The sequence below is a fragment of the Mus pahari genome, chromosome 6, assembly GCF_900095145.1.
Source record: "Mus pahari chromosome 6, PAHARI_EIJ_v1.1, whole genome shotgun sequence".
Lineage (NCBI taxonomy): Eukaryota > Metazoa > Chordata > Mammalia > Rodentia > Muridae > Mus > Mus pahari.
The window spans coordinates 68244978-68269770 of record NC_034595.1 but is presented as its reverse complement, the minus strand read 5'-3'; the positions used below and the strand labels follow the sequence as shown (position 1 = coordinate 68269770).

The 24793-nt window shown below is 51.6% G+C and overlaps 1 protein-coding gene across 1 annotated transcript; it reads right to left on the bottom strand.

Moving 5' to 3' along the window:
* Window positions 1-1441: 1441 nt before the first annotated feature.
* On the bottom strand, window positions 1442-23193 carry Ptch2 (patched 2). Its single transcript, XM_021200133.1, has 22 exons — window positions 22826-23193; window positions 22216-22408; window positions 13266-13455; window positions 13095-13164; window positions 12863-12954; window positions 12068-12263; window positions 10351-10472; window positions 10069-10216; window positions 9858-9989; window positions 9615-9770; window positions 9426-9518; window positions 8936-9061; window positions 8727-8845; window positions 8272-8620; window positions 7854-8166; window positions 7620-7762; window positions 7354-7534; window positions 6952-7232; window positions 6705-6842; window positions 3381-3523; window positions 3195-3294; window positions 1442-2908 (listed from the first exon to the last, which is right to left on the bottom strand). Exons 1-22 carry the CDS (start codon window positions 22895-22897, stop codon window positions 2717-2719), a joined length of 3549 nt encoding a protein of 1182 aa, XP_021055792.1. The 5' UTR covers window positions 22898-23193; the 3' UTR covers window positions 1442-2716.
* Window positions 23194-24793: the final 1600 nt, after the last annotated feature.

The following is a 24793-nucleotide window of genomic DNA, read 5'->3' as shown; positions in this document are numbered from 1 at the left end:
CTGTCCTGGAACTCACTCTGTAGACCAGGCTGGCCTCGAACTCAGAAATCCACCTGCCTCTGCCTCCTGAGTGCTGGGATTAAAGGCGTGTGCCACAACACCTGGCTACATCCAGTTCTTCTTGAAGGATGGCTTGGGGTTAGGACAAAGGAAGGTGAGGAAGAACCTATGTAGAGCCAGGCCATGTTGTGGTGGGTGTGAGCACACAGGAGGCAAAGGCAGGCAAGTCTCTGAGTTGGAGGCCAGCCTTGTCTACAGAGTTCCAGAAGACCCAAAGCTACACAGAGAAGCCCTGTTTCAGAAGCAAACAAACAAACAAAAAATGACCTAGACAGAAGAAATGACACGTTCAAAGTTATGGTGATACAAATATTAGTGAAGTATGCTTGTCCAGCAAGTGTGGTGTGTTTTTAGAGGCTGTGACGGCAGTGGAGGCTAGCCCCCAGTGGAGCTTGGAAAGGGAGTGAGTTTAAGCTAAGGACTAGGGAGCCGTGAAAGGCAGGAGGTAAAGTAGGGTTAGGTGCCACATAGGATGAGCTGACTCTACAAGTATGGAACTTCTCACCCCAGGCTAGATGAGATCAGTGGCCAGGCTGACTGTGCCTGGGGGTTCACCTCTGACTGGACCTGTTCAGTGATACCAGTGACACCTTCATTCTTCAGGACCACACTGATCATGCAATCAGGGTAAAAACTTTCAACGCAGCTGTGAACAATGTCCCTGAAAGGAACCGCGCCTTCTGCGAGGCTGATTAAGTGATCAGGACCTCATGATGTGGGGAGGTTGGAATGCTCTAAATCTAGAGCCATTTTATCTTGGGACATCTTTGTCCCCCACAAGAGCCATTTGTTGACTCTGAAGGTGACATCATGTCTTTGTGACTATTAGGTAAATCTTTTGAAATGTACAAGTTCCTAGTATCCAACCAACAGAAGGGCCCAGAACACTGCCAGTGGTTCTCTTTGGTTTGTGGTAACCCTAGCCACCTAAAGTTTCCATCAATGTGTGACGTTTGGAAGAACAGACAGTGCTCTTAACCTCTGTGCCATCTCTCCAGCCCCTATTTATTTGATATCACTGGTTTGCACACTGATATCCTACATGGTTAACTGCCCAGCGAAAACTTTCTGCCCCCAAAAACTGATGTCGGTTCTTCCGGGCTCTTTCCCCTCACTCCACAACCTCCTAAAATAGCTCCTTAGTCAGTGGGCCATTTCCCTGACCTTCTGTTTCACCATGTCTACCTGTTACTCAAATTTGCTCCTCCCCTATGTGCTGAAGGAGCAGGGAGCTGGAAGGTGAAGAGGCTGACAGGACTGGAATACCATATGGACATTAATGTTTGCAGCATTTTCTGTTTGTCTTTTCTTTTTCAAGAAAGGGCTTCGTTAACATTTTCTATACTAAGCTTTTTTTTTTTTTTTAATCAAAAAACAACAGACCTTGCTTCAAGTTTACTTGTAAAAACAGCACAGGGCACTGGTCATCTGCAAACAGCGCGTAGCTGTGTCACACCAGTCCCCCTGTCTCGCATTGGTAGATAGAAACCTTTTTTATGGGGCCTTCACAGGAACCCATGCACCTCTGGGAACCCAACCTGGAGCTGCGGCTTCTGCTTTGGTGTGAGCCTTAAGCTTTGACTGGCAGAGCCTACGAATCTTAGCCATGTAGCTTTGAGGGTGCTTCCCAATTTGGGAGTCATGATGAAAGGCAGATGGCTGAGCGTGCAGCCAGGGCCCTGTGGCACCTTGGGCTTCACAAGGGCCTTGATGCACGCGCAAGCACTGCCTTTGCCCGTGTCTTCTTCAGGGCTAGAGTTCTTGTGCTTCTTGGCAAAACACAGGCTATTCTGGCTCTTGGGGTGGGCGTCCTTGGGAGATGGCTGTCTTTGTGACGGGTTTCTTGGTGTGTCTCTGTGCCATTTTCAGGATTGGCTGTGTGTGGTGTTTCTTGGACTTGGCCGGGTCTGCACGGTCACCTGAGGCTCCCATAGCATCTTGTACTAAGCATTTATGCTGACCCAATTATTTTGATCAAATCTGAAGTCGTCCCCGCCCAGAACTAGACAAGTCCAGGGTCTTAGACCCTGACACCCCACGAGCCACCTCCAGTGCTCACTTCCCTAAAAGTCATCTAAGAAAAACTCCAGCCATCTGAAATGAGTTTGTATAGAATATATTTCACTCTTTAAAAATAGAACTTTGAGCAGTGATAGCATCTATATACAAAAATAAACATCTTCATATAAATAATTTATATGGTAGGAGGTAGGGAGGGGAACAGAGGGCCTCCCTAGGAGTCATCAAGCAATGAAAGGCCAGGGATGGGAGAATGTGCTGGGAACCCTCAGGCTCCGTCTACTGAGGTGACAGTGTGAGACAGAACAGGACAGGGCTGCACTGCAGCCAGAATGTAGCCTCTCGGCCCAACCTGGATACAGACATAGCTCCTGTGAGTTCCTATGTGCTGGGAGCCTCTTGTCCAAGCAGTAGCTGTTCTCTTTGGGTGTCAGCTAGGTGTGTGGTAACTGAGTCGGGAGGAGATACAGACAGAAGCATGAGGCCCTCCAGGGGTCTGTCCTGCACTCCATACCTTACCCATTGCTCCAGTGACTCTGTATGGCCCTGCAGGGTCTCTGTGGTTCTGACACTCTTTCACTCAGTGGCTAGACCCAGTCCTCTTCAACTGAGGTTGCGCTGGGGTGGCAGCAGGAGACTACGTGGGCTCCTCGGAGGCTGGGTGGACATACGCTCCAGGCAGAGGTGGTGGGTGGAGGGCCACAGTCATGGAGGTAGTCACTCTGGCAAAACTCTGGGGCAGGGTGGGGGGCATGTCCCACCTGAGCCCACCTCTCTGTGGCGCTGTGGAGCTTAGGGTCTGTGGACTCTCCTTGTATACCTGCACCACCTGAAAGACACGCCAGCCCCAAGCCAGGCTCCCAGTCAGATTTCACAGGGCAAGGTTTCAAGGCCTGCCAAACCCACCCTCTGCCCTGGGTGCCCAGTCCCACTGAAGGCTGAGGGGCAGGAGCCCAGCATCCGAGGAGGCCGCTGTCAACTGATGGGGGCTCTTTTAGGAGGGCCCTTCAGAGCTGAGCCCTCTGATAGCCACTGAGGGCCTTTGCCTATGGGGTCTGTCCCCCTCTTGCTTTACTACCCTGTCCCTTAGGGTGGGGACAGGAGAGTTTGGTCACCTGTGGTGGGGGGCCTAGGACAGAGAGCAGCACGGGCAGCAGCAGCAGTCCGTGGAGCAGGCCCAGGAGTGTCAGCACCGTCAGCACCACAAAGAAGTACCTGGGCGAGAGCGAGGGTCGGTGGCCAGGCCCTGGGGCCACCTGAGGCCAGGGTGGGCAGTCCCCTCTTCCCGAGCCCTCTTGTACCTTATGATGAAGTCGAAGTTAGAACCAGCAAGCATGAGCAGACCCAGCAATGTGGAGACAGCTCCATCAGTCACAGGGGCAAAGGTCTGTTCCAGAGCGCTGGCAGCCCGCAGGTTCCGGCTACCATGGCTGGTCAGGAAACCCTAGGGAGAAAGGCCTGGGGTTCCTCCTCTGCTAAACAGCCAGTGTCCCCCGCGGCTATTTCTCCATTCCAGGGTGCACCCAGGCCTTCCCCCATGGAAGGCCAGGCTACCTAGCTTCATGGGAATGGTCTGGAAGCATTGTTGAGTGCACTTTGGTAACACTAGAGATGTGTCTGGCCTCACAGAGCAATGCCCAGGTCGGTGTCAATGGGGTTTGGTCAGAGGTTTGGCTGAAACTGCACTATTCATTCATTAAAGCACGGCTGCTACTGTTGGGACACACCTTTAACCCTGGCACTCGGAGGAGCTCGGTGAGGCCTGCCTGGGCTACCTGGTGAGTTGCCAGGGCTATATTGGAAGGCCTTATCTCAAAACAACAACAATGAAAAACAAACAAGAACCAAAGAAAGCACTTCCGCCTATGGCGGCTTTTGTGCCGTGATGGTGAGATTATGTTGCTTGTGGAGCCTGAACCACTGACTGCCCGGCCTTTTAGACAGAAAAGGGGCTGGCAAGAAGGCTCAGTGGGTAAGGGTGCTTACCACCAAGCCTGACGATCTGAATTTATTTCCAGGAGCCACAAAATGGAAGGAGAAAACTGGTTACCACAAGTTGTCCTCTGAATAACTTCCCCTCAAAATTAAGTATAGGTAATAATAAAAAATGTGTGCCAGCTCCTGGCCAAAAAGGACGGGCAACACAGTGATCTCACTTCTCAGGGGAGCTTTTGTTTTTGTTTTTGTTTTTCGAGCCAGGGTTTCCCGGGTCTATGTAGCCCTGGCTGTTCTGGAACTTACTATATAGATCAGGTTGGTCTTGAACTCATCATATACATCTGTCTGTCCTGGAACCCACTCTGTAGACCAAGGTGGTGTGCGCCATCGCCACCTGGCTAAAACTCTTTGTATTGTTCTGCACGCTGCCCTCCCCCCCACCCATCGGTGAGCATTCAACTACTGCAGTATAGCTGCAATTTTTTTTTTACTGTTTGAGATAATTTCATGTAGCCTAAACTGGTTTCTGACTTGGTACACAGTCAGTCTGGCTTCGAACTTGTTATATCCCTGTGGATGAGAGTTCATCCTCCTGTCTCCACCCAAGTCTTTCAGGTCGCTGTACAGACCAGGCTGTCCTGAACATGCTTGTGACCCTCCCTTCTGTGACTCCTGAGTGCTTGGATTACAGGCATGTGGCATTGCCGCGGGCTCAGATAGTGTTCTATTGCTGTAGGGCTGTGGGGACGGGAGAAGAAGGCTATTGTGGAGACTGGTGTGCTGGAGCTTTAGCTGGTCCCTACGTGTGACGCTCTAGGGGAGACCTGGACCTTCTTCTTCGCCTCTCAGGCATTTGTTTTAATAGAATCCCTCTTGCACACCCACAGTGCTATTCATGCAAGTCCTGATCCTTTTTTTTTTTTTTTTAAACAAAAGATTTACTTATTTATTATGCAGACAGCAGTCTGCCTGCAGACCAGAAGAGGGCACCAAATCTCATCAGAGATGGTTGTGAGCCACCATGTGGGTGCTCAAATTGAACTCAGGTCCTCTGGAAGAGCAGCCAGTGCTCTTCACTTCTGAGCCATCTCTCCAGCCCTTCATTCTGTCTTTAAACTATTCCAGACAGGCCTTCATTTCTTTCTCAGTATAGATATGGCCCTTATTTTAGTTCCTGGCCATCTAGACTACCTAAGAGAGATGGCCCGGTGGCTGAGGGCACGCGCTGCTCTTGCAGAGGACCTGGGTTCAAGTCCTAGCCCCACAGGGTGGCTTTCAATCATCTGTAACTCTAGTTCCAGGGCACTAGACACCCTCTTCTGATCTCTCTGTGCAGTAGGCACGCACACAGTGCATATATATATATAAATGCAGGCAAAACACTCATACACATTAAAAAATAAAAAAACAATGTAAAAAACATATAAATGGGATACAGTCAACCCTTGATGTAGGAACTGGGCCCCACATGGTTGTCATAACCATGGTTGTAATAACCCACATACCTGTAATAACGATGTAGGAGGATTAGAAATTAAAAGCTGGGGCTGGAGAGATGGCTCAGTGGTTTAAGAGTATTGGCTGTGGGACTGGTGAGATGGCTCAGTGGGTAAGAGCATCCGACTGCAGAGTTCAAATCCCAGCAACCACATGGTGGCTCTCACAACCATCCTTAACAAGATCTAACTCCCTCTTCTGGAGTGTCTGAAGACAGCTACAGTGTACTTACATATAATAAATAAATCTTTAAAAAAAAAAAAAAATAAAAGAGTACTGGCTGTTCTTCTAGAGGACCTGGGTTTGATTCCCAGCACCCACATGGCAGCTCACAACTGACTACAGCTGCAGTTCCAGGGTATCTGCTACTCTCACACAGACACATATAGGTAAAACATCAGTGAACATAACAGCTTGTGCTATACGAAACCTTGTCTAAACAAGACTGCATTGTCAACTGAATTGCCCCTGCACACCATATCTGAGACAGTCCTGCTATGTGCCTCGGATTGGCCCAAATGACTTGAACTTGAGAAGTTCCTGCTCCTGCCTCTCATGAACTGGAACTGCATGTGTATGTGTCCATGCCTGGCTAAGGCGCTATTGCTATAATAGTCTTTTTCAGGACTGGAGCTTCCATTCAGGACCTTCTGTATGAAGGCAAGGCTCTATAACTGTACTGGGTTTAAGTCTTCTTTCTTTTTCTTTTATTAATATTTATTTATTTTATGCATATGAGTGTACTACCATTGCTCTCTTCAGACACACCAGAAGAGGGCATCAAACCCCATTACAGATGGTTGTGAGCCACATGTGGTTGCTGGGAATTGAACTCAGGACCCCTGGAAGAGTAGTAGGTGCTCTCAACCACTGAGCCATCTCTCTAGCCCCTTTATTTTTCTTTCTAGATTTATTAATTTTATGTGTGTGTTTTACTTGCATGCATTTATGAGCACCATGTGTGTACCTAATGCAAAGAGATGGGGTCATGTCCCCTGGATCTTGAGTTAAAGAGAGTTGTGAACCACCTCGTGGGTGCTGGGATGAACCCAGGTCCTCTGTGCCACCATGCCCAGCTTAAACATTTAAATAGTTCCCAGCACATGGAAGGTGATCTCATCTTTTTTTTTTTTTTTTTTTTTTGGTTAAAAACCCATTACCTGACCTTTCCTCTCGGAGTCTATGCTTACCAGAGCCACGTGAACTGTGAATTCAACACCAATGCCTACAGAGGCCACGAGGATTACCACGGGGATGGCACTCAGTTTGATGCCCAGGAATCCCATGATACCAAAGAGCTCCACAGTCATCATCGCCAGGACCAGCACCTGTGGAGGGCAGGGCTTACCCAGGGCTCCCGGCAGGAGGAGCGCTGGTCCGGACCGGGCAGGGCGGGTTGCTGCTGGGGTCTCTCCCATCCACCCTGAGAACACTCACTATGAGGCCAGCTGTCCACGGGCTGAGTAGAAACAGGGCACAGACGAGGAAGGTGCACACCAGCAAGATGCAGACCGCCAGCAGGAAGCAGCGCCGAAGACCCAGATACTGCTCCCAGAAGAGGAAGGGGGAGCCACTGGGGTAGGCATGCACCCCTGCCTGGCCTGCCTCTGTGCATGCCGCCCGGGCCCCTTCGATGGCTTCTACAAAGTCTGCCGTCTTCTGGAGTCCATGCAGCAGGAAGGGGAACTGGGCAAACTCCAAGGGCTGGGCTGCCGGGACTGTGGAGGGGACGGAGGAGCAGAGGGAGGAGATGGAATGAGCGGAACAGTGAGGGGTTGGAGAGTCAGGGTCTGTGTGGGCTGAGGACCAGGTTCTGGGCGAGCTCCCACGGGGACTCACTGCGAAGGTTCTCCCCGGTGGTATCGTATTTGTCGTGAAGCCACTCTGGAGGTGGGGGGTAGAAGTTGGCCTGAGAGGCTGCTAGGCCCAGGGGGTCGCTGCTCACCCACACGGTTAGCCCCATGTAGAAGAGCTCTGGGGGAATGAGTCCCTCCTTGTCCACCAGTTTCCTTGTGGTCAGCTGCAAAGGCAGAGATGGCTAAAGGCCTGGGCCGTGAGGTCTGGAGCCCACCAGTGCTCCTTGACCAAGCTAGCTCACCCCTTACCTGGCTGAAATCCAGAGGCTCCTGGGCATTCCCGGTTTGGATGAGCAGCTTGTAGGCCAGGGCGCCATCTTCCGAGCCGTTGCGGTAAGAGTGGCGGGTGATGCGCCCAGAAGCCCAGTCTTGGTCAAATGCAGCCTGGATACCTGGAGACACACGGGATGGACCAGGATCCACCTATAGCTCTAAACACCGCGCCCTGTGCCATTTCTGCCCGTTGGTCTCTTGGCCTCTTACCTTGTAGCCAGCTGCGGTAGTAGTGAAGCCAGGTGCGGGGTGCCTGGGTGGCAGGCGGGGGCAGCACAGCCTTGAGGGAACTGAAGCGCTGGTGCAGATCAAAGAGGGCGCGTTGGGAGTGGGCGTAGTCAAAGCCACCCTGTGTCACCAGAGCCACCTCATACAGGGAGAAGTACCTGAGCTGGGCGCTCAGGAAAGCATGTTCCTTGGTGCCCCGAGGGACCACATCTGTCAGGGCCAGCCCATCTTGTACCAAGGTGGCTCCATAGAGGCTCAGGCCCAAAAGAGCCCCAAAGAACAGCAACACCAGGGCCTGTGAGAAATGAGAACTAAGCAGGAGGCCCAGGGCCGACCCCCAGCCCTCTGCCCTCCTTGGAACCAGACATACTGAGCTCCATCCTGCCCCATCCGGGCTAACCTTGGCTCGAGTCTGGAGCAGTAAAGGTGCAAACTGATAGCGGGCAAAATGGGCGAGAGTCCAGTGGGCGCAGAGCAGGGGCCTGCAGGCTGCCTTTGGCCCTGTCCCCTCCTCCTGACTGAGAAGGTCCCGCGTAGACCCTCCAGGGCTGTAGAGTTCAGAGCCCAGTGGGTCAGAAGTTGGAGACAGCAGGTGGGCTTGAGGAGGCAAAATGGTGACTACATGCTGGCTGCTGGCTTCGCAATGGGTGAAGGCTTGCACGGTGGCAGTCAGGTGAGCAATGCCCACTGGTACCGCTCTGTCCCCTAGCTCCTGGGGCAGCATCTGAATGACCTGAGCGGAGCAGGGGCTGGAAGGGTCAGACAGAGCAGACGGGTCATCAGCTGGAATGCTGGGCAGGGCACAGGCTAGGGCGAGGCTGAAGACGGGAAAGGGCGGGTACGAGGGAACAGTACCTAGAAAAGCAGCAGAGAACGTCCAGGCGCTGGCGGTGGCGCCTGCGCAGGTCGAGGCTGAGGATGGCCGGAAAGATGAGCATTACCGCTGCGAAGTTGCAGCCGACCACTATGGCTGCCTGGGGAGACAGGAGGCGGCGGAGGCTGGATGAAGCGTGCTCTGTGCTCCACGCCCACCCCAGACCAGGCATCCATTCGTGTGGCCTCACCTGCAGGGAGAAGGCCCGCAGCGCAGGAATGGGAACCAGGGCAGCCATGAAGAAGGCGACCATGTTGTTGACGGATGTGAGTGCCACGCTGGTGCCCGTGCTCCTCAAACACTCACCCATACGCTCCTGCCAGGACAGAGTAGGGACAGACCCTCAGGTCACAGAGGACTGTGGGACTTCAAGGCAGAGTGAGGGGAGGCTCAGGAACTCAGTGGCAGAAGTGCAATTCTGAGGCCACAGCAGTCAACATCTGTTGTGTACCACGAATGGGCATCTGCTGTTCTAAGCACCAGTCTTGAATTACATCACTGGTCTTATGTCAACCCTCGGGACACAACTACCGTTAGCATTACACCCATTTCCATTCAGGGAGGAGAATGCTCAACTCAGAAAGGTTAATGAGCCAACCAGACACGATTAATCAGACCAAGAGGCTCTTAACCGCTCTGATGAATTCTGGATGGGCCCAAGCTGGTGGACGGGCACTTACTGGAAGAGGGGTGTCGGGTGGGGCCTTTGTGAAGGCATGTGCCAGTAGGAAAATGTCATCCACGCCGATGCCCAGAGCCAAGAAGGGCAGCACCTGGAGGGGCAGAGCAGGATATCAAACATCTGGAGGGACTGTGTAGCTTGGAGGTGGCTCCCAAAGGCTGGCCCCCTATCCCCAGTTCTGGTTTACCTGAGTAGTGGCAGCATTGAAAGTGATGCCAAGTAGGGCACAAAGCCCAAGACCCGAGGCCACCGCCAGGGCCACCAGCAATACCCCAGCAAGGCCTACAGCACCTTGGGACTGGGCGCAATCCCACCGTAGCATGGTTACACAGGCATAGGCCAACTGTGGGGAGAGACGACATGATCTCACACAGGGATCTCCAGGGAAACCGGCTGGAGGGGAGGCAAGGGTGCTCGAAGCAGGACCCACCATAAGCAGATAGCCTCCTACCACACGGGTGGTGCTGACTTCAGAGAACGCGCGCAGGATGTCATCCAGGGTGGTGGAGGAGAAGGCATGGATCTGCTGGGACGCGTTGGCTGGCAGAGCCTCCTGGGCTAGCTGGAGAAACCGGGTGAGTGAGAGGGGACAGGGGAAGGCGTGGCCTCAGGAACCCTCCTTGGGCCTTGCCCATACTGACCTGCACAAAGCGCCTCTGCCAGGCCTGCAGCACCATGCTGGCCTGCTCCTCGCTCCAGCCGATGTCGTGTGTCTGGTAGTCGCCCCGGAAGTGCTCATACAGCTGACGGGGACTCATCAGCAGGAAGGTGCTCTGCAAAGCCTCTGCCCTGGTCAGGGGAGTGGGAGGAGGAGTCAGAGCCTGAACATTCAGTGTGGGTCTGTGGGGTGCTCCGTCCAGAGCTGCTTAGCCTGACAGTGTGAATTCCCAGGTCCCCTCACCAAGTCCCAGGGGAGGCCCGACCTCAGCAGCTGTCCTTGGAGATCTCTGGCTGTGCCCCCAAGTAGCAGTTCCTCCTGCCAGTGCATGAACTTGTGGGAGAAGCCATGGCAGCCCCCACTCAGCTCCTGAGCCACATTGGGAGCCTAGAGTGGAACAGAAAGGGGCTTATCTTTAGAATTAGGCTGGAGAGATGGCTCAGTGGTTAAGAGCACTGACTGCTCTTTCAGAGGTCCTGAGTTCAAGTCCCAGCAACCACATGCTAGCTCACAACTTTAGAATTTTAAAAATTATGCTTATTATTTGTGTGTGTATATGCATGTATGTGAACATGCAAGCATGTAATAGCATGTATGTGGAGGTCAAAGCACAGCTTCTGAGAAATAGTTCTCTCTCTTTCCATCACGTGGACCCTGGCCTGGGAATCAAACTCCGGTCATCAGACCTGGTGACAAGTGCCTTTACCTGCTGAGCCATCTCAGCACCAGAGAGGGTTTTAAAATACCCAGAGTTCTAGGTGGTCAGGGATAACGCTCTGTGATAAAGAGTGCTTGCCTAGCCAGCTAGGCTCCGGACTCAATTACCATTCCCACCACATACCAAAGGAGAGACATAGCAATGTAAGCTCAGGGCTCAGGACAAGTATCTGTGTGTGTGTGTGTGTGTGTGTGTGTAAGTGTGCAAGTAGAGAAAGTGTGTATAAAAGTGTGTGTGAGTGGAAAAAGTGTGTGTGTGTGTATATGAAAGTGTGTGTAAAAGTGTATGAGAAAGTGTGTATGGATCTAAAACTGGATAAAACCCTGGGCTTGCACCTCTAAAACCCATGCCTGACACAGAACTCAGCGGGCCTGACTCGCCTCTCCTAATAGCTAGTGTTCCACAGGGGTTACCGGAACAATTGCAGGCCTGGAAACGGGCTGCTGGAAGGAGGCATGGCCACAGCTCACATGCACACCTTCTGGCATCCACAGGCACTCATATGTGCACATAGGTCTCTCTTTCTTACACATGCACAGGCATGAGCAAACACACACGCACACGCGCACACACACACACACACACACACACACACACACACACATAAATCTTAAAAACAAAACAGAACTGAAAGCAGAATGCAGGCTTTAGTCCTAGCACCAGGGAGATGGCAGCAGGTGAGTCTCTGTGAGTTCAAAGCCAGTGCCGTCTACACAGCAGGTTCCAGGCCAATCGGGGCTGGATAGTGAGACCCTGTCTTATCCCAGCCCCCAAACACACCAACCACATAACAACAAAGAAAAACAAGAACAAAACTAAGAACTGAAAAACAAAACAAGAGGAGCTGAGGCTGCAGAGATGGCTGGCTCGGTGGGTGGTGAGGAGCTGGGCTGCACTTCCAAGGGAGTGGAGCTTGGCTCCCAGCACCCACACCAGGCAGCTTACAACTGTCAGAAATGCCACTTACAGGGGACCCAACACTTGGGTCTCCTCCAGCGCCTGCACTCACTTGCATTCAGGCACACACCTACATTTAATTAAAAAAAAAAAAAAAAAAGTGATTCGTGTGCCACCTGAGGGTTCTTTAGAAATGAATGAGAATGGAACACTGTGTGTGTGTGTGTGTGTGTGTGTGTGTGTGTGTGTGTGTGTGTGTGTGTTCAGAAATGGAGGTGGCCAGAGCACCCCTTAGAACACAGAAGCACACAGGTAAGAGAGAAGGATGGGAAGCCAACTTTCTTGGCAGACCTGTCCAGGAACCCACCTGCCTGCTGTGACGGTTGGGAGCGCTAGGTGGACAGTGGGGGTCATCAGGGTCCAGACAGGGTCGCCCCACATAGGCCTGGCCCACCTGTGCCTTGTCCAGCAGCTCCCGGAAGCCCTCCAGAGAGGCAAAGGGGCCCAGTTCCTCGAGCAGCTGCTGAGGGTCCAGGTTGGTCCACTGGATATCAGGGCGACCCCTGGGGAAAGCCTGTGGTTAGTGAAGGTCAAAACGCAGCGCCTGCCCCCAGACAGACTGCTGCTGCAGACCCCCTGCTCCGCTGCAAGCGTCTCTTACACATGGATCCGTCTGTCCCTAAGGAGAGTGTGCAAGGCTAAGCTCGTCTCAGCTGCTAAGCTGCAGCCGCACACGAGAGCTTTGGACACAAAGGGGACTTAGACCTTGGGATGGGTGTGCCTACTATGTGGTGGGTCCAGAATGTCTACCTTTGGTTCTAACCTGTAACCAGACACACACCTGCATCTAACAGGCTTTCCGTTCAGTCTAAGCAGCGAGTCAGCTGACAGCTGGCTAATGTGAGCAGGAAAGTCTCAGACAGATCTTGGCCTGAGGATCTGTGTGTTCTGTCTAAACCACACAGGTTCCCTTCCCTCTGTGGGTGAGGAGAGGCAGGTGGAAAGCCTTGGGCAGCCCAGGCTCTCTCTGATCCTGTCCTGGGAGGCAGTCAGGACTTGGCGAGGATCTCCTTTCTCATTCATGCCCCCACACCTCTCCTTTCTGAGGGGAGTCCCTGGCAGGAGATGAAACGGGCGAAGGGGCGGCTGGGGTGGCACTCACGGCAAGTAGGCAGAGCCCCCTTGGAGTTTGGCTCCTTCCCAGAAGCAGTCAAGTGGGGTGAGGATCACACAGGGAAACAGCTTCTCAATCATCTGCCAGGGACACCCCGGGTCACATCAGTCCTGTTCCTACGACACCCTCTGTCAGCTTCCCAACACCCCCACGCCCGTGGAGCCTCAGACCTCCCACAATGCCTCTGCCAGCACTCGGGAACAGCCTAGGGTGTACTCACCCGCTCAATCATTCCATTTTCAATAAGGGGAACCCCTGATTTGTAGCAGATCTTGTTCAAATCCCAGGATCTGTAATGGCCAGGGCACAGGTGATCAGCAGAAGATGGACCTCCACACAGCACTGGTCACGCCCAGCAACTCCCCTCTCCTGGGGCCGCCCCTGGACTTACTTCCCATAAAGAGATACTTGTACTTTACTGGCCGAGAGCGCCGCCTGGAGGTGCAAGTCAAGTGCCTCGGGGGTCAGGACGTTTCCCCCCTCCTGGTGCGCAGTCTGAATCAACATCTGGGAGGTGTACGCAGCCTCTTCCCCCAGCTTCTCCTTGGTGTAGTGCAGCTCCTGGCTCACTCTGCTGCCCACTGCCAGAGAACAGAGAAGGAGGCTGGGAGAAGGGCCCAGGTAAACCAGAGGCCTGGGGACGGGGTCCCAACCCCTGAGGGAAAGAAATGCTGTGGTGACATCTCTGCCTTCTCCTTGGTGGCCTTGCCCCCACCCCTGCAATCTCCTTCCCCTCTTAGGGTGGTGGAGAAGCCACAGCTGCGGGACTCTACGGTGACCCACATTGGCTGGGGTCCAACTCAAAGGCTTGCACACACATGTGAGTAGGTGTAAGTCAGTGCCAGAGCTCTTGCACAGGATGTGCAGGGCCCGGGGTTCCATCCCACCACACCAAAAGGAAAAGATCTGTGAGCTGAGCCTGCAGGGTTATAGGACCTCCAGCTCAGGAGCCCTCAGACCCTCTCTGCTTGGCTGGGCAGGATGAGGAGGGGCCCTGGGGGGCCTGTGGGGAGGGTTTACTAAAAATCCGGTCTACAGGATGATTCTAGTCGGGCTGCCTGGTGCAGTGATGGTTGCACTCTGTGAGGATGTCCTGCAGGGAGGGTCGGTCTTCAGAGTGACGCTTCCTGCCACCAGGGCAAGATGCGGCAGAGATGAAATCAAGGAGCCTCAGGAGCTCCAGCTCCCTCCCCAGCCTCCCTGAGGTGAGAGCCAGGAGGCCTTCCTTCCCGAGTTCCTAATTCCCGTGTCCCTCAGCCAGGCAGTCACACTGTGTAACTGGGACTTGAGAAAGGACAGGGATTTTTGTTGTTCTTGTTGCTTTTCGAGACAGGGCTTCTCTGTATTAACAGCCCTGGCTCTCCTGGAACTCAATTTCGTTTGAACTCTCAGAGATCCACAGGCCTCTGCTTCCTACATGCTGGAACTAAAGGCAGGAGCCACCACACCTGGCTAGGAAGGAACATTTTGGGGGGATACCACTTACTATCTGGAGGACGGTAAGAGCCACACCAGGGACACCTTGGATTTGGTCTGCTCCCAGACTGTCTGGCTTGTTCTTGCCTGGAGGCCGTTCTTGTTGGCCTCTGTCATCCTCTTGAATCCAGGCATGAGACCCCGCCTTCACCTGCTCTTTCTCTCCTGCTCCCTCTGTAGCCCTGGCTGGTCTAGAACTCACTGTGTAGCCAGGATGGTCTCAAACTCAGGAAAATCCTCCTGCCTCTACTTCCCAAATGCTGGGATTCCAAGTGTGTGCCACCATTCCCAGTAGCCAATCCCCTTTCCAAGGTCACAGGCTCTCCTCAAACCCCTGGTAACATCCCAGTTCAGGTTTCCACACAGGCTCAATCCTTTGCCCTCCCTCAGGAATGGTCCCGTATTACCACAGTGCTCTCCCCTGACTATATTGCAGTATTTATTCCACCAGGCTGGGAATAGTGGCTGCCACACAGAAGGAAGGAGGGCAGGGTAGAGAGGAACCACCCCCTGTAAGGATGGACACAGAGGCATGGGGGAGAAGAAACTGGGAGAGACACGATAAGAAGGCTGGAGTAAGAAACACAGTTCACTTAAAACACACTGGAAGACTAAAGAGTCCTCTGGATAAAATGTGGACAGAGAAAGTTAAATGTCAGCTGGCAAGGCTGGTGACCGATACCAGAGCAGAGAGCACACACTGTACAAGGGAGGAGGCGATGCGGCCAGGGACTAGAATGAAGTTATCTTCAGCCCTCACCCAGGACCTGCTTCTGATAGGCTGTGTCTGGACCCAACTACTCTCGCTGAGCCTCAATTCTCAACTTTATTTATTTTAAAATATTAAAAAAGATTTTTAGGGTTTATTTATTCTATGTGTGTAAATGTTTTGTCTGCATGCAGGTATGTGTGAAAGGTGCATGTCTGACGCCCTTGGAGGGCATCAGATCCTCTGGAACTGGAGTTACAGAGGGCTGTGAGCCAAGTCGGTGCTGAGAGTGGGCCCTGGGTCCCTTTAAGAGCAGCCAGTGCTCTTTACTACCATGCCACCTCTCCAGGCCAATTTATTCATCCTTTAAGTGAGGCTGAGCGTGGTGGCTCAGTCCTGGGACCCCAGCACTTTAAAAGCTGAGGGAGGGGCACTGATGTTGAATTTCATGGGCCTACAGCCTGGTTAATACAATGAGCCCCTGTCTCAAACTCCAACCAACCAACCAACCAACCAACCAACCAACCAACCAACCAACCAACCAACCAACCAACCAACCAACCAACCAACCAACTAACCAACCAACCAACCAACCAACCAACCAACCAACCAAACAAACAAACAAACAAACAAACAAACAAACAAAAAACCAGATAGTGTCCACCTTGGTAGTATTAGGATAAAGGCAGGTAGGGCTGGAGAGATGGCTGGGTGGTTAGAGCACTGGCTGCTCTTCCACAGGACCCCGGTTTAATTCTCAGCACCCACATGGCAGCTCACAACTGTCTATAACTCTTGTTCCAGGGGATCCGACACCCTCACACAGACACACACGCAGGCCAAACACCAATGTACATAAAATAAAAATAAATAAATCATTAAAAAAAGAAAAGGGAGGAAGGCAGGCCAGAGACCTAAGACCTGCCTGGCACCACAGGTAAGATGTGGGATTGTAGCCACGAGTTGCCAGGAGAGAAATGACATGTCAGGAAAAGGAGGGACTAGGAGAGAGAGGGGACAGCTGGGAAAAGCAGGAGGACAGACAGTGACGACATCTGCCGAGGGCAGGTTCCTTTACAAAAAGGGACATCATTGGTTAAACCAGTGTAGATGCTACCTCTGAGGGAACAGCACGTGCCAGGCGAGTGCCCTGCCCTAAGGTACATCCCCCAACCCAAGGCCCCTTTCTTTTTTTTTTTTTTTAAAGATTTATTTATTTATTATATGTAAGTACACTGTAGCTGTCTTCAGACACTCCAGAAGAGGGTGTCAGATCTTTTTACAGATGGTTATGAGCCACCATGTGGTTGCTGGGATTTGAACTCCGAACCTTCGGAAGAGCAATCGGGTGCTCTTACCCACTGAGCCATCTCACCAGCCAAGGCCCCTTTCTTAAAGAGAGGGTCTTATATAGCCCAGGCTGACCTGGCTATGCAGTTGAGGATGCCGCTGAGCTGGTAAGTTCCCTGCCTCCTGCAGAGGTAAGCATGCCTGCTTCTGTGTAGTGCCTGGAATTGAACCCAGGCCTTCCCAAATGCTAGAAAAGCACTCTTCCAGCTGAGCTCTCCCGCATCTCTGTTTTCTGTGGCTTTCTTTTTATTTTTTCAATGGGACTTCATGTAGTCCAGGCTGGCCTCAGTACTGGACTGAGTACTTTCTATGTAGCCAAGGCCAGTGCTTAAGTAGCTGAGGTAGGATTGTTGTGAGTTTAACTTGAACTGCTATGGCGATCCTGTTTGAAAAATAAGACAGCAACGAATTACTATTTATTAAATCAATAAAAAATTTAAAATTGGCAGCACGGCCGGATTGTAGAGGTCCCCATGGAGCGTAATTTGGTACACTATTTCAGCACTGATGCTTTCAAACACCAGTCCAAAAATTGTGCCTGTAAGGGCCCAAGATCAATGACAGAAAGTCAGGCTTGGCCTGGTGAGATGGCTCAGCAGTTAAGAGCGCCGACTGCTCTTCGGAAGGTCCTGAGTTCAAATCCCAGCAACCACATGGTGGCTCACAACCATCCATAATGAAATCTGATGCCTTCTTCTGGTGTCTGAAGACAGCTACAGTGTACTTACATATAATAAATAAATAAATAAATCTTAAAAAAAAAAAAAAAAAAAGTCAGGCTTATGACGGAACAGGAATCACAGTAGGCTCTGAACAGAGCCTCAGATGACCTGATGTTGTCATTCCCTGACAAGCCAGTAAGAACCAGCCCATGAATTAGGAAAGGGGGTTCAGGATCCAGTGCTACGCACTATTAAAGGTTTGGGGATTTGACAGTGTTAAGAGAGAACCCAAGGGCTTTAGTCGGAGAGTTGGCACAGCACTTAAGGCGCTGGCTGTTTTTTCAGGGGAGCAAGTTCGATTACCGGCACCTACATGGTGGCCCACAGCTGTCTGTAACGCCAGCTCCAGGGCATCTGTTATCTCTGCAGGCACTGGGCAAACATATGGTACACAGACATATATGTAAACAATCACCCATGCACATAAAAAAACCACAAGTGCGAGCCAGGAAAGCACCACAACTCTGCTGAAGAAGCCAGCCTGGGACCTAGGGCGTGTGTTCAGGGCTCACATACGAGTCTGCGCCTTCACAGGGTCTGACAGGAAGGAAGCACAGGACAGGAAGGCTCCCGGCAGGAGCTGACTGGGCCAGACTGATATGTACCCCAGGGGACCATGTGGAGGCAGATTTGGAGGCAAGGCTAGTTGTTTCCTTAGCCCCTTTGCTAGCTGACTGACTTCACTGGTCATCCTCAGACAGGCCGATGATTATGGTCACCTGGACTCCTCTCTAGCGCCACAGGATGAAACCACATTTTCCATGGACCATCTTACAACCATACTGCACTTCGCTGAGTGAAGAATTTACCAGTAATATATTCTTTCTTTTTTTTTTTTTTTTTTTTTTCGAGACAGGGTTTCTCTGTGTAGCCCTGGCTGTCCTGGAACTCACTCTGTAGACCAGGCTGGCCTTGAACTCAGAAATCTGCCTGCCTCTGCCTCCCGAGTGCTGGGATTAAAGGCGTGAGCCACCACCGCCCAGCTACCGGTAATATATTCTTACATGTAGAACAGATAGGAAATTGGCTGGAAGGTTTCTCGATTTTTTTTTCCCACTTTGTTCTGTCTGTTCGTCCGTCTGTCCATCCATCCATCTATCCATCTGTATTTAGTACTGAACGTAGGCCCATGGCATGCTAGCTTAGCACACTACCAGTATAGCTTTTTAAAAAGTACTTTTAATTGTGTGCGCGCGCGTGTGCCAGTGTGTGTTTGTGTATGTGTGACTGTGTGTGTGCCTGTGTATGTGGGCTAATCCATGTGCACTCATCTGTGTCTGTGTGTATATGTGTGTGCATGTATATATATATGCCTGTGTTTGTGTTTCCCTGTGCATGTGCCTGTGTCTATGTGCGTGCGTGCGTGCGTGCGTGCGTGCGTGTGTGTGTGTGTGTGTGTGTGTGTGTGAAGGCCAGAGGTTGATGCCAGGTGTCTTCCTTCATCACTTTACTTTTTGGGACAGGACTTCTCAGTGAACCTGGATCTCGCCCCTTCTGCTATATGGGCTTGCCAGCAAGGTGCAGGATCCACCTGTGTCCGCTCTGCCCTCCCTCTGTGCTGGAGTTACAGATGGGCGCTCCATGGCCTCTGCATGGGTGTTGGGAATCCACAGTCCAGCCCACAAGCTTGTGCAGCAAGCACTGATCCACTGAGCGCCCCGCCCACCCCGGTCCTAGCACTTTAGTGTCGAGACACCATTTCAATAAGTTGTCGAGACTGGTTTTGAACTCGCTCTGCAGCCCACTGGGATAAATAAGTCTCAAGTGCTGAGGACAGAAGAGAGAAGAACGTGGGTCCTGGCTAATGTCCTTTGTCTGACAGACTAATCACCCCAGAATTCTCTATTGCCAAATCTCCTGTTACAAGAATAAAACCCCAGCCTCTTCCTTCCTGTTCTACGAACCCCTTTTCTTTCTCTTTCATGTGGCTGTAAGGACTCCGAATGTATAATTACAGTGTTCAGGGAAGATTGAGAGCACTTTAACAATGGCAACATCACAGGGTGGTAGGGCTGGCTGACTGGCTGTGAGAGACACTAAAGACAGGAACTGAGATGAGCTCCTGAGACTAGCTCCTGGGGACCGAGCGTGGGGCAGCTGCGGACTCCACCAACAGGTGGGTGCTGATCCCCTGCCTTCCACATCAAACGGCTGTCTGCTCCTTACCTTCAAGTCAGGGTACATGCTAGCATTGAACTCACAGAACTATCTGTGTGTGCGCAGGTGCGCATGCCTGTGACTATCCGAAGAAGGTGTCCTCTGTCTCCTTGAAGCTGGGTTTTATGTTTTCTCAGCTAGGCCTCCTGCCTACACTCCTTTAACGCCGTGTGTGTGTGTGTGTGTGTGTGTGTGTGTGTGTGTGTGTGTTACTCAGTTTATCACACGGGCCCTGGGATCTGAACTCTGGTCCTCGAGACTACACAGCAAGTGTTCCTAACTACTAAGGCATCTTTGCAGTCCCTCCACCTCTTTTCTTTTTTGAGACAACGTTTCTGCCTGAGCTAGAGCCCATGGGTTCCGTCAGACGAGCTGCCAGTCTCAGAATGCCCCTGCCACACTCGCCCAGTGCTGGGGATACAGGTGTGCGCTGCCGTACCTGGCTTTTACACAGATGCTGGGGATCCAAACTCAGGTTCCGCATGCACTGGAAGTGCTTTACTCACCGAGTCTCCTTCTGGCCTCATCACTATTTACTTTTGAGGCTCCACCTCCTTTATTTTATTTTATTTTATTTTATTTGAGACAGGGTTTCTGCCTGCTCTGAAACTCACTCAAGACCAAGCTGGCCTCAAGCTCAGAGACCCTCTGGCCTCCGCCTCCTGGGTACACTCCACCACTGCCCGGCAAGACTCTCAGTTTTAAGTTGATCAGGGTAGTGGTGTTTGATCCCTAACCTCCAACAACAACAACATCATCATCAACAACAACAGCAACAACAACAGAAAGCAAAAACCAAAGGAAAGGAAAACACATCACATTTACAGCCAAGGAGAGTCTTGACCTCTATTTGAAACTCTGCTAACTGAGGGTCTTGCTTCTTCTACTCCCGGTCCTAGCAAAACGGGAAGTAAAACTGTCTCAACTCCATCAGCTAACTCCTCACTGTGTGGGGCATTACATGAGAAGACTCAACTACAGAGCTACAGAGAAAAGATCAACGAGACTGTGACCTTACTAATCTCCACTGCAGGAGGACCTAAGGTCAAGGTCGCCGAGGGGACACAAGGAATTCACATCTCAAAGAGACCAACTTCTACCCTCTTATAATGCATTCCTCATAACTGCAGGGACTAGCAAGGGCGGCAGGAGAGAGACGAGCAAATGTAGACATCCAAGCAGTGTTTAACTGGGGAAGATCCGGGGAATGCAGAAAGAGGAAAGGCAGGGCACGGGAGGGAGGCTCACTCTCTTGTGGCAGGATATTCAGAAGTCATTTGGGACCACCCAAGCAGCAGTGGTTTGTGTGGGGGCATGCATCTATGCGTGTGCACACATGTGTGTCCTGATGCTGGGGGCAGACTGGCAGGCAGGGAGAAACATCTGCTCTGGACCCTAGGGCTGCCTTAAGAGTGTGAACGCTAAGAGTCTGAAGAGGGCTGGGGGCCGGGTGGAGATGGGGTGTGGGAGCCTCAGCTGTAGGAAGGCTACAAGAAACATCTGCTCTGTGTCCTAGGACTTGCCAGCATTTGAAATAACTCCAGGGTGTGAGACTGCGACCTGGGACCTACCTTGGGTCTGGGCCAGGGCTAGGGAGGTCTGGGGAGCCCACAAATGAAGATTTCCCAGGGAAGAACCCAGTTGCATTTGCCTTTGTCAAAGAGCAGCCACATGAAACCAGGCACCAGGAAAGAAGAGAGGCATGCTGAAATTATGAGTTGTGTAATACTTCCACTAGGACATGAGGATTTGGTCTCATTTGACCCTGACTTTTGCCTCAAAGTCTATGCTTGTTCTTCACTAAATGGCTGCGGGGCCCTGGGTGTCCACTCAGAAGCCTGGTCAGGTGGTTCGTTCAGGGTTCCCCTTTCTTTCACACCTAACAATTCTTTTCTTATTATTTCCGTTTTGCCCCTTTCTCTTTTCCTTCTCCTTCCTTCCTTTCTTTCTTCTTGGTTTTCCAAGACAGAGTTTTTTCATGCAGCTCTGGCTGTCTTGGAACTCTCTGTAGACCAGGCTGGCCCCACCTGCCTCTGACTCCCAAGTGCTGGGGTTAAAGATTAAAGGTGTGCACCACCATGGCTGCTACCGTGATGTGCTAACTTTTCTTTTTATTCTTGCTTCTCCCTCATCTCTCTCCCTCCCCACAGCATCAGGGATCAAACTTAGCTAGGGTCTTGGGCATGCTTGACAGGTAGTCTGCCATGCCACCCAGCTACATTCCCTACTGATCTTCCTTCCTTCCTTCCTTCCTTCCTTCCTTCCTTCCTTCCTTCCTTCCTTCCGTCTGTCTGTCTCTGTCTCTGTCTCTCTCTCTCTCTGAGATAGCCTATTGTTAAATTCTTAGACTGAAAGCAATTCTCTTGCCTCAGCCCCTTGAGTCCTTAGAACCACAATGCTAGTCTGGGTTTGCAGTCAGAGCCGTCTCTCCTTGCCTTCTCTTATACAGCACAATACCACTTGGCTTTGTTTTGTATGGAACTTACCCACACACACATTTTACTTCCCTTGGCTACTGAAAAATACATCTTGTTCCATTTCCAAACTCTGATGTATGATGAAAAGAAACCTAGCTATAAATGCTAAATAAACAGACACACAATCAAAGATGAATATTCCACAAGCTTATTCATAAGAGGCTACCATCTAGAGTTGTCCATTTATGGGTGAGAGAGATAGGGTGTGAGACAGTTGATGGTAGAGACTTGCCTAGTGTGCACAATGCCCTGGGCTTCATCCACAGCACAAGGGGGAGATTGGGAGAGAGGAAGGCTTTCTGCGACACACCCAGATACACAGGCTCTGGACGGGAGATGCCCCTTTCAATCCTTGACCAGGCCTGCTGGGGTACAATGGTCAGCTCTTCATCCCGACCTTGTCTTGGGCTTCTCACACCAAAGCAGCTCTGGCCAGCGCCAGTGACTCACCTTCTACCCAGAGCTGTTCTAGGTCTGTCTCAATTACAGCCACTCGGAGACCCAGTGCCAGAGCCCCAAAGGCCACCAGTCCCAGGAAGAGCACTTTGCCGCAGTGTTTCTGGATCTTGCACCCCAGGGAGAAGAGTAGACCTTGGAAGTAAGCACGAAGCCAGAGTGGAGCCTGCAGCCTCCCAGCTAGGATCTGGGATAGAAAGAGAAGGAGGGTCAGCCAGCTGTCAGCACAACAATGGACGATCCTTCCCTTTTCTCCCGGTCAAGTCCCGGTTTCCTGACTTCTGGATGCAGGGCAGGAAACAGCTACAGATAAAAGTTTCAAATGTGGAAGATTTAACTCTCTTTCCCTGTGCCTTCTCCATAAGTACACCTGAGAATGCCCATTTTTAGAAGGTTATGAGTCGCGAACACACCTCGCTGTCAGCTAGGCAAAGAGGTGAACCCACAGACATAACTATTTTCACTGACCAGATAATAGGAAATAAACTAACAAATCACTTGCTAGCTCTCGCCTGCCTTCAAACACAGATCCAGTAACACTTGACTTCTAACCCTACAGATGTTCAAGCGACATTTAAGTTACAGACACAGCCCCACTACTCACATGAGGTGCGGAGGACCGAGCTGGAGGTGTGTAGCTGGGAGGTAGCTCTCCAAGGGACAGTGGCCGAACCATGCTGGTGAGGATGGGGGGCGCGAGCGCCCCCAACCTGCGCTATCTGAGCGCTGCCATAGGCTAGCTTGGCGCCTTGTGCCGCCCGGCTTCACCTGAGGATTCCTAGCGGCCGTGAACGTATGGTCCTGGGTGAGGCGCGCGTGCAGATGCACAGGAGCAGCCCGGAGCGGCGGTGCGGGGTGGTGGCCCCAAGCCTCGCTGGATCTGTGGGCTGTGGTCCAAAGAGGGCTCCGCGTGTGGGTGGACCCGACTGGCTACGAAGCACCTCACAGCTAAAGGTGGCGACTGTGGATCTCGGGAAGCACTAGGAGGCTCAGAAAAAAGGAGCGGGCCGGGGTGACGCCCTCCCATTGGCTAAGGGGGCGGCAAATTACCCGCAGCCTTGCAGCCGGATCTGTTGCTAGGTAACGGCGCCGCGGGGGGGCGGGGCAGGAGACCACCCAGGCAGGGCCACCCTTTTGCCTCGCCTCCCCGGCTCCCCAGCCCGCCCGCGGGGCCCTAAGGGGAGGAGAAGGGAGGGCGATCCTGGACGCGCTAGTCGTTGGCCAAGGGTAAGTCAGGATGTTGAGAAAGGGAGTCTGCTGGTCCCCTTTCTTCCTGACCCAGCGCAACCTCAAGGACCTCCTTTCCACTCTTTCCATACAGGCCAGACTCAACTCTAAAATGCAAATCCCATGGCTGCTCCAAAGCCCAGGGCCCTGCACCATCCAACTCTAACTAAAGCTTTTTCCCTCTAAGTGCCTCACACCCACTCAACTGCCTTCCAGTCCCGAATTGCCCTCAGTAATTTCCTAAGTTCACATGTTCTTGCCTTTGTACATGTTGGGGCCCCTTTGTCTTGGCAGATAACTTTTAAGCCTGAACTTGAATCAGTCAGCCCAAACTTTTGGAAGCCTTGGCGGATAATTGCTTTTTTGTGTGTGGTTCTTATTAACATTCAGTTTGTGTATTGTATTTTTTTTTTATTTTTTTATTTTTTTAAAGATTTATTTATTTATTATATGTAAGTACACTGTAGCTGTCTTCAGACACTCCAGAAGAGGGAGTCAGATCTCATTACGGATGGTTGTGAGCCACCATGTGGTTGCTGGGATTTGAACTCCGGACCTTCAGAAGAGCAGTCGGATGCTCTTACCCACTGAGCCATCTCACCAGCCTTATTTATTTATTTATTATATGTAAGTGCACTGTAGCTGTCTTCAGACACTCCAGAAGAGGGAGTCAGATCTCATTACGGATGGTTGTGAGCCACCATGTGGTTGCTGGGATTTGAACTCCGGACCTTCAGAAGAGCAGTCGGATGCTCTTACCCACTGAGCCATCTCACCAGCCTTATTTATTTATTTATTATATGTAAGTGCACTGTAGCTGTCTTCAGACACTCCAGAAGAGGGAGTCAGATCTTGTTATGGATGGTTATGAGCCACCATGTGGTTGCTGGGATTTGAACTCTGGACCTTCAGAAGAGCAGTCGGGTGCTCTTACCCACTGAGCCATCTCACCAGCCCGTGTATTGTATTTTTAAATTTTTATTTAAAAAAATTTTTTTTGAGACATGGTCTTAAGTAGTTCATTCAGCTTGGCCTTGAACTCCTTATCCTGGCTGTGTCTGCTTGTCAAGCTAAGGGACTATAACAGTCCTGTATTGCCCAGACTGTCCGATAATTGTATTTGTGATGACATAATTTATGTACAACATTGGGAAACATGTTGCTTTTCCAAGTGACTGTGCTATTTCTGTTTGCTCCTGACTGTTAAACTCTGATTCGTCATCTGAGGGTAAAAGTTGGTCTCCTCATACAGAACATTTGGGTAAAGAGCAGGGGCACATGCCTTTAATCCAGCAAGGGCTGGCCCATCTCTTGTGAGTTCCAGGTCTCAGCATGGTCTACATAG